Source organism: Eriocheir sinensis, chromosome 11 (assembly GCF_024679095.1).
Source record: "Eriocheir sinensis breed Jianghai 21 chromosome 11, ASM2467909v1, whole genome shotgun sequence".
NCBI lineage: Eukaryota > Metazoa > Arthropoda > Malacostraca > Decapoda > Varunidae > Eriocheir > Eriocheir sinensis.
The window spans coordinates 6,632,019-6,644,198 of record NC_066519.1 but is presented as its reverse complement, the minus strand read 5'-3'; the positions used below and the strand labels follow the sequence as shown (position 1 = coordinate 6,644,198).

Below are 12,180 nucleotides of genomic sequence, written 5' to 3'. Positions count from 1 at the left end.
AGCGTCCCTGTCTGATTGGATTACTCTACCGATCTTGGTATCATCTGCGAACTTGCTGACATCACTATTAATTCCTGTGCCCAAGTCATTGATGTAAATAATAAAAAGCAGAGGACCCAGCACCGACCCTTGTGGGACTCCACTCGTAACACTACCCCATTCAGATTTTTTACCATTGATTTGCACTCTCTGCTTCCTACCACTAAGCCACACCCTGATCCAGTTCAAAACTTTCCCATCTATGCGTGGGCCTGTAATTTTAGTAATAGCTGGTGATGGTGAACTTTGTCGAACGCTTGACTGAAATCTAGATACAATATGTCATAGTTTTCATCTCGGTCAACCGCTTCGATTACTTTAGTGTAGAAGGACAACAGGTTAGTAAGGCAAGACGTACCCTTTGTGAATCCATGCTGTAAATCATGAGTTAAATTATGCTTTTCTAGATGATCCCGAATGCTCCCGGCTATAATTGACTCCAACATCTTTCCTACAACTGATGTTAAGCTAATTGGGCGATAATTTGAGGTGGCTGACTTGTCTCCCTTTTTGAAAATCGGCGTCACATTAGCTACTTTCCATTGATTGGGCACATACCCAGAATTTACCGACATCTTAAAGATAGTAAGCGGGCCACTGAGGACCTCCTTGCACTCTTTCAGCACCCTTGGGAATACTTCGTCTGGGCCCGGCGATTTGTTTTTCTTCAACCTACTAATCTCATCCTGGACTACCTGCCTAGTGATGATCACATCCCTAAATTTCTCGTTCTCTCCGCCCTTATATACCTGAACTCTCTCCGGAATGGTTGATAGATTTTCCTGCTTGAAAACTGAAAGGAAATAGTCATTCATCATTTGACTCATATCTTCTCCAATCTCAACGAGCTCGCCCGTGTTTGTTTTCAACGGTCCAATTCTGTCCCTTGTTTTCGTTCTGTACAATTTGTAGAAGCCCTTGGGATCGCTCTTGGCCTCGTTGGCTACCCTAATCTCATAATTTATTTTTGCTAGGCGGGTGTTCTTTTTCACCGACCTGGCTAGCTCAACATACCTACCCCTGAGGTGGGTTTCTCCATTCTTTATTTTCCTATAAATTCTCTCTTCAAGCCTATCGCATGCTTGAGTCTGCGGGTCATCCATTTGGGGTCGTTATTTTCCTTCCTACGTGCATGGTAAGGGATATGCTGTCTCTGACCCTCTGCAATTACTCTACCTAAATTATTGAAGGCCATTTCTACATGGTTCCCCTGTCTTTCCGGTTCCAGCCCTGAGATCTGTCCCTCATCCAGCCTTTAGGTTCCCCAATATACCTCCTCAAGATGTCTTCTGAGCCCCTCATAATCAGCTCTTCTAAAGTCAGGCACCAACACAGGGTTGAGTTCGTGGGTCACCGCCCAGTCTGATTTAAACCTAATTTCCTTGTGATCACTGCCACCTAATTCTTCCCCAATATCTAGCTCGCTGACCATATTCTCGTTGTTAGTCAGGACTAAGTCTAAAATGCTGTTATCTCTGGTGGGCTCAGTCACTGTCTGCTTGAGAAAATTATCTTGATTCAGGAAATCCTCAGATTCTAGACCAGCCACCACGAATTCCCAATCTATATTCCCCCATTATGCAGACATTTTTGCTCCTGCCTGCTAAGGTTGGGTGGCCTGTAAAGAACCCCTAGAATTAGTTTGTCTTTCCCTTTGTGGACGTACACCCAAACTGATTCTGAGCCGCGATTTGTTTGAATAAAGTTGTTAGCGAAATATTTAAGTGTGTCTTTAACATAAAGTGCCACCCCCCCTCCTCTTCTTCCCTTTCTATCTTTGTGAAACATCTGATAACCCTCTATTTCATACTCCAACATGAAGTTTTTGTTTGCAGTAATACATCAGTGTCCTGCCTGCTAAGGTTGGGTGGCCTGTAAAGAACCCCTAGAATTAGTTTGTCTTTCTCTTTGTGGACGTATACCCAAACTGATTCTGAGCAGCGATTGGCTTGAACAAAGTTGTTAGCGAAATATTTAAGTGTGTCTTTAACATAAAGTGCCACCCCCCCTCCCCTTCTTCCCTTTCTATCTTTGTGAAACATCTGATAACCATCTATTTCATACTCCGACATGAAGTTTTTGTTTGCAGTATCCACCCATGTTTCCGTGATAGCTATAATGTTGAATTTCTTGACACATGCTTTCCCCCTCAGCAGATCTATCTTGTTCCTGAGACTCCTACTGTTGGTGTAATAAGCCGTTAGCCCATCCTTTCTTACAGCCTTTCGATTACTCCTGCGCCCCCTAGTCCCAGTCTGCGATGCATAGCCACTGATGACAGGCCCTACCCCCTCGCCTACTCTAAAAAAGCCTGTAGGGTGCTAAGTGATCGCTCGAGGGAGTCTGCGAGAACCTCCACCCCCTGGGGTGACAGGTGCACCCCATCCTTGGCATACAAGGTGCCTTTATCGTAGAAGAGGTCCCAATTATCCAGTTAAAGCCAACCATTTCGCATACAGTGGGTCGCCAGCCTGCTGTTTACTGCTAAGGCTCTGGAAAACCATCCCTCACCTACCCTCCTCCTCGGCAAAACACCACAAACGGCCGGCAACCCCCCCCCCCCGAAGTCTCACACTTTGGCGAACGATTCCCTGAAGGGCCGAAATATCTCTTCGCTACCCACTCTCCCAATATCATTACCCCCGAAACTGCAGCAGACGATAGGCTGTGTCCCCTCCCCTGCTTAAATATCCTCCATCCTGTCAGATACGTGCTGTATGCCTACCCCGGGAAAGCACACTCGAAGCCTATTTTCTTTATCCCTTGTACAAAAGTACCCGTCAATGAACCTGACTTGGTTGTCGCCCACCACCAGTACTTGCCTCTTTGAAACTGCGTCAGTAGACGAAAATGAAGCCGCTACAGGAGGAAATGGAGGGGCGGCAACAGGGGAGGAGGAGGAGGAGGAGGACGATGAGTGGGAGAAGGAGAGAGAGGAGGGGGATGACGTCAAGGGGGAAGGGGGAGAGGCGGAGGTGGCTGAGGTGGTGGCGGAGGAGATGGTGGGGGAGGCGGGGGAGGAGGGGGAAGAGGGGGGGAGGAGGAGGGGACAGGGGAGGAGGCAGCGACTGTGGATGAGGGGGGAGGGGAAGCGAGGGTGGAGGAGAGAGGAGAGGGAGACCAGGGAGAGGCGGATGAGGGGGAAGAGGAGGAGGAACGGATGGGGGCGAATGAGAGGAGGGAGAGTGGATGTGCGGCGGGCGAGGTGGACAAGACAGAGGGGCCTTGGGTGGGAGGAGGAGGGGGTGAGGAACACCCGCGAGTGAAACGGGTGCTACACGTTTTTGTCAGGAGTCCTTCCCTCAAAATTTCAATGTTCCGTGTCAACGCATGAATGGCATCTTCTAACTGTCTGATGTTCCTTTCATCTTTCTTTGCCTGCATACAAAACCGACATGAATCGATTGCTCCTTTGCTTGTTTTAAAATATTGAGGCGCTTGTCGGCATCCGCATTCGACACAACGTTTTAGCGTGGTGGGCATTTTGCCTTTGTCTATTCCGATACTAGTGAGACAAAACAAAGGGTCTCTTGGGAATTGCGCCCACCGTGCTTCGGGTAGACGCAGCGTCGGGATTTTCCGGTCCGTTCAAACAAAGAAGGAAAATCAGCCTGAAACAAGGGCCTCCTAGTACACTTCCTGGAAAATAATTTGTAAATTATGTGTAGTAAAGTTAAGAAGGAGCGTAGTAAAGTTAGGAAGGAGTTGTGTGTGCACCACAGTGATGTGAGTGAGGAGGAGTAGGGAGGTGTAAGGTGTGGGCAGAGGGCAGGAATATAACACTTAGCAGAGCAGTGTTGGGCAATAGAGGTCAGCGAAGCAGCAAAGCAGCAGCAGCAATAGGAGAGCCTCAGGATATGCTGGGGAACACAAGGAAAGAACAACTGCCGAGAACAGCGAGCGTAGATGACACGTATACTGCCGAGGCTAGGTCGCGGTCAACTGGTTAACTCTTGCATAAGGGGTTTGGAAAGTATAGGGATGAGCTTGATCAGAAAGTTGTGTGAGGCGAGGCCGCAGGAGGGGGTGAGGCATGCAGTTAGCACGTTCAGAAGAGCAGTCAGCGTGAAAATATCGATAGAAAATAAAAAGAGAGGCAACATCGCGACGGAATTTAAGAGGCAGTAGACTATCAATAATAGGAGGAGAGCTGATGAGACGAAGAGCCTTAGACTCCACTCTGTCCAAAAGAGCTATGTGAGTGGAGCCCCCCCACACGTGAGATGCATACTCCATATGAGGGCGGACAAGTCACCTGTATATGGATAGCAACTGTGCGGGGGAGAAGAACTGGCGGAGACGATACAGAACGCCCAACCTCGAGGAATCTTATTTAGTGAGATATGATATATGAAGTTTCTTGTTAAGATTTTGAGCTAAGGATAGACCGAGGTTATTTAGTGTTGAAGAGGATGACAGCTGAGTGTTGTCGAAGAATAGGGGATAGGTGTTTGGAAGATTGTGTCGAGTTGATAGGTGGAGAAATTGAGTTTTTGAGGCATTGAAGGACACAAGGTTCCTTTTACCCCAATCGGAAATGATAACAAGGTCTGAGGTTAAGCGTTCTGCAGCCAACTGTTTGGAATCATGTACTACCTGTTGTGATGGTCTTCTACTGAAAGAAGTTGAATAATGCAGAGTGGAGTCGTCCAAGTATGAGTGGACAGGACAGTTTGTTATGGAAGGAAGATCATTGATGAATAACAGGAAGAGAGTGGGTGATAGGACAGAGCCCTGTAGAACACCACTGTTGATAGGTTTAGGGAAAGAACAGTAACCATCTACCACCGCAGAGATATAACGGCCGGAAAGGAAGCTGGAGATAAAGGAACAGAGAGAGGGATAGAATCCGAAAGAGGGCAGTTGAGAAAGCAAAGACTTGTGCCAGACTATCGAAGGCTTTCGATATGTCTAGCGCAACAGAGAAAGTTTCACCGAAAGAGCTAAGAGAGGCTGACCAAGAGTCAGTAGAGCGCCCCTTACGGAACGAATAGTGGCGATCAGATAGAAGGTTAAAAGTGGAAAGATGCTTTTGCATCTTCCGGTTAAGGATTGATTAAAAAGCTGTAGATAGAAAGGAAAGGAAAGTTATTGGGCGGTAGTTTGAGGGATTGGGACGGTCACCCTTCTTAGGCACAGGCTGTACGAAAGCGTACTACCAGCAGGAAGGAAAGGTAGTTGTAGATAGGCAGAGACGAAAGAGTTTGTCCAGGAAGGGTGTCAGCACGGAAGCACAGTTTTTAAGAACAATAGGATTTTTTTTTTTTTTTTTTTTTTTTTTTTTTACGTTGTTGGCTATTGCGCCGGTAGGCATCTTCCCGGTGGGGCCTGATGGTCGGCCCAAGGCTTCTTCCAGGAGGGGCCTGATGGTCGGCCCAGCCCGTTCTGGCGCAGGCGAGTGTTTATAGTGGCGCCGTCTTGCAGGATGCATTCCATCAGGTCCATAATCCTTCTGAGAGTTGAGGCCAGAGAGGGCATTCATTAGGAAGAATCTCAATAATAGGTATAAAGAAGTCAGAGGGGGGATAAGTAGGAAGAATATGCACAGAATCGTCCAGGGTGGAGTTCTTACAGAATACACAATACACAATACACATCCACAATATACATAATACACATAAAATAATGTAAATTCATATCAAAAGAATTAAACAAAATACCAATAAAATAATGTAAATTTGTATAAAAAATATATATACAAAATATACTTAAAATAACGTAAATTTGTAAAAAAAATATATTTACAAAAATACACACATAATAATTTTAATTTGTATGAAAATAAATATACAAAATACACATATTATTAGGTAAATTTGTATTGAAATATATATACAAAATACACATAAAATAATAAAAATTTGTATCAAAATATATGCACATACACATAAAATAACTTAAATTTGTATAAATAAATAAATATATATATATATATATATATATATATATATATATATATATATATATATATATATATATATATATATATATATATATATATATATATATATATATATATATATATATATATATATATATATATATATATATATATATATATATATATATATATATATATATATATATATATATATACAAAATACACACTAAATAATGTAAACTCGTATCAAAATAAATAAACAAAATATCAATAAAATAATGTAAATTTGTATGAAAATAAATATACAAAATACACATAAAATAACGTAAATTTGTATAAAATATTTATTTACAAACAATACACATGAAATAAATTAAATTTCTATAGAAATATATATAAGAAATACACATAAAATAATGTAAAGTTGTATTGAAATATATATACAAAATACACAAGAAATAATGTAAATTTGTATAAAAAAAATATACAAACGCGCATAAAACAACGTAAATTTGTATAAAAATATATATACAAAATGCACATTAAATAATGTAAATACGTTTAAAAAATATATAAAAAATACTCATAAAATAATGTAAATTCGTATCAAAATTAATAAACAAAATACCAATAAAACAATGCAAATTTGTGTGAAAATATATGTACAAAATACAGATAAAATAACGTAAATAGAAATACAAATATACAATAAAAATATATTATTTTTTTTATGAAAATAAATATACAAAATACACATAAAATAAGGTAAATTTGTATTAAAAAATATATACAAAATACACAAAAGATAATGTAAATTTGTATCAAAACATATATAAAAATACACATAAAATAAAGTAAATTTGTATAAAAATGTATATACAAAATACACATTAAATAATGTAAATACGTATAAACATGTATATACACAATACACATAAAATAATGTAAATTCGTATCAAAAGAAATAAACAAAATACCAATAAAATAATATAAATTTGTATGAAAATGTATATACAAAATGCACATAAAATAACTTGAATTTGTATAAACATATATTTACAAAAATACACATAAAATAATTTAAATATGTATGAAAATATATATATATATATATATATATATATATATATATATATATATATATATATATATATATATATATATATATATATATATATATATATATATATATATATATATATATATATATATATATATATATATATATATATATATATATATATATATATATATATATATATATATATATATATATATATATATATATATATATATATATATATATATATATATATATATATATATATTGTGAGGGAAGACTACTTATTTACCCTTGTTTCACCTCAGCAAGGTGCACTTCGAGCCCTGCTAATCTTCTCAAAGGCCGCGGTAACGCGCTCCGAACCCTGCTCCATACCTCCAAGGGTTCGAAGGAACGTGATGTGGAGGACCGGCGTGGAGGTGTGGGGGAGACTACCCTGGGACTCAGCCGACGTTAACACCTTTACCGGCCTCCCATTCTGCTCACCACCGAGCGGGGTTGTGGCTGACACGAGCCCTGCCAGTCTGCTGCCCCCGTCATTGCTCTCCTCCTCATCGGACGTCGTGGCTTCATCTCGCTGCCTCATCTCCATCCTATTTGTGGCCCCTGGACCTTTCCAACTCCGACGTCACGACACCGTCTCGCCGCCGCGTCATCACCCTGCCAGTGGCCCTCTCCAACCAGGACTCTGTTGACGCTGGGCGACGCTACACCGGGAATACTATACTTCTCCCGTGTGTGTGGGTGTTGAGGAGGCAATTAAATGTAAAAGCCATTCTAGTGTTTATCTCGCCACGCACCCAGGGAAGCTGAGGGATACAAGGCCTAACGAGGGACTTGATCTGGCGTCCCCTCCACCTAACTACGCCTGGGCGCTGTCCTTCACAAGTGGCGACCTCGCCAGGATTCCTCCTCCCTTCCGTGTGCTTCGAGGCGAGATGAACCACCCCAGTCACCATTGACTGTCAGGATTGTCCCCTACCTCCACTTGCTGCTACGGGCTCAAAGTGAGTGTTTTGGTGATTGTTTTTTTGTTGTGTGATGCTCTTTCTTTGCCTAACCAGGTGCGTCATAGATGACTCTGGTTCAGGGCCTCGTGATTGTCAAGTGCAGAGTTTAACTCTTCTGACCTTGGACCCCTTCATCCTAATGTTTCACATTAGTTTGGGTCGTGTTTCGTGCACTTTGGTGGTGATTTAATTCACCCCTTTTTTTTTTAGCTGGTAGTCTTCATTGTTTGTGTTTATTTAATTAGAAGGTTGAACAGCTTAACTGTTCTCATTTATAGTGTTTTGTTGTCTTGTTCTGTTGATTAGTACTCCATTGAAGTTGTCGTCAATTCAGGAACTAGTCAGTTTAGGACGACAGTTGGGCTACGAAGGGGACGACCTCAGGAGCTTCGTCTCCGATGAGCAGTCACGCCAACGGGACGAGCGGGAGCGTAAAAGACAACAGAGGAGAGAAAGGGAAGAAAAGGAGCGAGAAGAGAAGGAAAAGGAGCGAGAAGAGAAGGAAAAGGAAAGGGAGCATGCTCTTGCCCTTGAGCGGCTTAAACTTCAAGCACCTGGTAACAAAGGTATGACCCCCCTTGGCGCCGACCCTGCCACTCGTCCCAAGCTACCAGTGTATCGCGAAGGGGAAGAGATAGCTTCGTATTTCACTCGTTTCGAACGAGTCACCTCTCTCCTCAAGATTGCCGTCAGTGATTATGCCATCTACCTAGGAAGCTTGCTTACCGGTAAACTGGCTGAATTTTACACTTCTTTGTCTGCAGACGTTACAGAAGACTACAGCCAGCTGAAGGTAGCCATTTTGCAGCACTTCCACCGGACAAGCGACCGCTACCGCAGCGCCTTCCGTTCAGCCAAACTCGGTGCCGGGGAAACATTCCAACAATTCTCCACCCTTCTAGGCCGACACTTCGATCATTGGCTCGACTCCAGCGAGGTAACTCTCTCCTTCTCGGATCTCAGGTCCTTTATGATCCTTGACCAGTTTATGGCTTCCGTCCCAGCTGAGTTACGGATGTTCCAGAAGGAGAACAACATTCGCACACTAGACGAAGCCGTAAAGCGCGCCGATATCTGGGTTTCTGCCCACCGCTACTATTCAAGGTACCCTTCAGTGACTGAGCCCAACAAACGACCGCTCTCTACTAAACCATCGTCTTCAAAGGGATCTCCACCCACTTCAAGGAAATCATCCTCAGTTAAGTGCCATAATTGTGGAGAGCCAGGCCACATTAGACCAAACTGTCCTCAAGATCCTGCATTATTCAAACAAAAGCCTAAATCTGACTCTTCCCCGGGAAATGTAAAGATCGCGTCCTGCCTCTCTAAACCTTCTTGTCAACAGTACTACACTACGGGCACCATCAACGGCTCCAGGGTGTCAACAATCATTCGGAATACGGGATGCTCCAGGATTCTAGTGTCAGAGGAAGCCCTGTCCGACGTGGATGTCTCTCAGCGTGACACCGTTCGCTGCTTCGAGTACTTGGGACGAGCGGATGACTTCCCGGTGGTAAGGTGTTTCCTTCGCTGTCCCTACTTGACGGTTGGATCGACGCTGTTCGCGCCCCACTAAAGTACTGCAGCGTCTTGGTGGGTAACGTCGAAGGAGTGCGTTCACCTGACGACCCGGACAACACCAAGATCTACGAAGACTCTGTAACTCCTCCTATTCCAGTTGAGGTGGCTGCTGTCCTGACCCGTGCTGCCGCCGCTCGGAAAATTCACCCTTTGGTACTCTCAAACCTCGAGCCTTTGTCTGTGACACCTAAAGAATTCTCTGATTTGCAGAAGGCGTGTCCTACTCTAGTTGCCCTGCGGAACAAGGCCGCCAATGGTGAACAAGATGTCACTCGTAAGGGTTGCACTTTTAGCTATGAGGTATCCGAGGACTACTTTACCGGATTTGCCTTTCGTCAGATTGCCCGAACCTGCCTGGTCAGAGATATTTAGTGGTTCCCGCAGAATGCCGCCGTGCAGTATTAACCCTCGCCCATGAGAGTCCTCTAGCTGGCCATCTTTCGCACCGCAAGACGGGGATGAAGATCGGAGAACAATTCTACTGGCCAGGTATGTGGTCTGACATCCGTAGTTTCTGTCAGTCGTGCGACAAGTGTCAGCGCATGTCCGTCAGGGGAAGAGTGAAACCAATTCCCCTGAAACAACTCCCAATAATTACAGAACCCTTTTCAAGGGTTGCTGTTGATATCGTTGGCCCCTTATCTCCTCCAACCTCTGAAGGACACCGGTACATCCTAACACTCAAAGACTTTGCCACAGGGTTTCCTGAAGCTGTCCCCCGAAAAGAAGTTACTTCCATTTCGGTAGCTGAGGCACTGTTAGAAATATTTTCAAGAGTGGGTATTCCCCGTGAGATCCTGTCGGACCGAGGCACACAGTTTACCTCGCAGATGATGTCTGAACTCCATAGGCTTATAGGATTTAAGCCACTCTTTACTACGCTGTATCATCCTAGTGGCAACGGGAGGATTGAGAGGTTCAACTCGACTCTCAAGGCATCTCTCCGAAAACTGTGTTCTGACAAGCCTCGGGAATGGCACCGCTACCTACCTGCTGTTTTGCTCGCCTTAAGGGAGATGCCGAGCGATCGAACAGGATTCTCTGCCTTTGAGCTCTTGTATGGAAGGACAGTAAGGGGCCCGCTTTCGATCTTGCGCGATTTATGGGAGGATAACAAGCTCACTACTGATGATCGATCTTGCTACCAATATGCTATAGAGCTGAAGGACAAGCTGGCGGACTGCGAAAATCGCCGCTGAAAATACAGACATAAGCGCCGCCAAATATAAGACATACTTTGACTTGAACTCCCAGGACCGACAGTTCAAGCCGGGCGACGAGGTGCTTGTCCTCCTTCCAGACTCCACTAGTAAGCTGCTGCTGGCCTGGAACGGTCCTTACACTGTCCTCGAACGTAAAAACCGAGTTAATTACGTCATAGAGGAAAAAGGTAAACCCAAGTTGTACCACGCTAACCTGCTGAAACGCTATTACAGACGTGCCCAGGTGAACCAAGCCGCTGACTTGGATGAGATCTTTCTCCCCTGTAATGCACAGGATGCCCCGGAGTTAACCTTTTCTCTAGCCGAGCCGGAACCTCTCGAAACGGCCGACGATCTCCCAATCACCCCGGATGGTCGCTTGGATCAGGTCGACTCGAACACCGTCCCGAAGGTAAGGGAAACACTCACCACATCCCAACGCAGTGAACTCTTCCAGCTCATCTCAGACTTCAAGGACGTTTTCTCAGAAATTCCTGGTTTTACTTCCTCCCTCCAACATGACATAGAAGTGTGTACCACTGAGCGCGTCAAGCCTAAACTCTATCCGATCCCCCTCCATCTCAGTCTCTTCTTTCAACAGGAAGTCGAACAACTCCTCAGCCAAGGGATCATCAAGCTTCCGCGTCACCGCATTGCTCCTCAGTCGTCATGGTCAAAAAGACTGCTGGCAACTACCGCCTTGCCGTCGACTACCGGGTACTAAACTCCGTTACAGTTTTCGATGCGGAGCCAATAACTACCATAACGGAAGACCTTCATAAATTCTACGGGAGCAGGTATTTCTCAGAATTAAACCTAACCAAAGCTTTTTACCAGGTACCACTTACTGTCCGAGCTATGTGTCTTACAGCCTTTTCGACACACCTGGGGTTGATGGAGTTCTGCCGCCTCCCATTTGGACTTGTTACAGCTTGTGCCACTTACATCAGATTGATGCGACTCGTCCTTGCTGGTCTGGAAGGAGCAACATTGTACTTTGATAATATATTCATTTTTGGCTCAACTTGGGGAAAACATCTCGATGCTCTCAACTTCGTCCTCATCCGTCTCAGACAGCATGGTCTTACCGCCCGTCCCTCGAAGTGCCGGTTCGGATTCGGATCAATTGAGTACCTCGGATTCATCGTGGGCGGCAACACCCTGCGCCCTCAGGAAAACAAGGTATCAGCCATCTCTTCAATACCACCTCCTTCTAATAAGAAGCTGCTTCGATCCTTTCTAGGCATGATATCCTTCTATAGAATGTTCATCCAGGATGCAGCCTCATACACCAGCAGCCTGTCGGATCTTCTGCGCAAGGGCGTCGCCGAACCACTTGTATGGACCGAGGAACTACAAGTATGTTTCGAACGTCTGAGGACTGCTCTACACTCCGATCCAGTA

The 12,180-nt window shown here is 44.1% G+C and overlaps 1 protein-coding gene across 1 annotated transcript; it reads left to right on the top strand.

Moving 5' to 3' along the window:
• The first annotated feature begins 8,561 nt into the window (after positions 1-8,561).
• LOC126997125 (uncharacterized) lies at positions 8,562-9,946 on the top strand. The gene is made up of 2 exons (XM_050858182.1): positions 8,562-9,506; positions 9,785-9,946. Exons 1-2 carry the CDS (start codon positions 8,562-8,564, stop codon positions 9,944-9,946), a joined length of 1,107 nt encoding a protein of 368 aa, XP_050714139.1.
• The last annotated feature ends 2,234 nt before the right edge of the window (positions 9,947-12,180 follow it).

What these genes read in the sequence shown, in the direction of transcription:
- LOC126997125 (XM_050858182.1), top strand. Translation starts at nt 8,562, where the DNA reads ATGACCCCCCTTGGCGCCGACCCTGCCACTCGTCCCAAGCTACCAGTG. An exon ending in GAGCGGATGACTTCCCGGTG is followed by an intron (nt 9,507 to 9,784) that starts GTAAGGTGTTTC and finishes TCTGATTTGCAG; the next exon opens with AAGGCGTGTCCTACTCTAGT.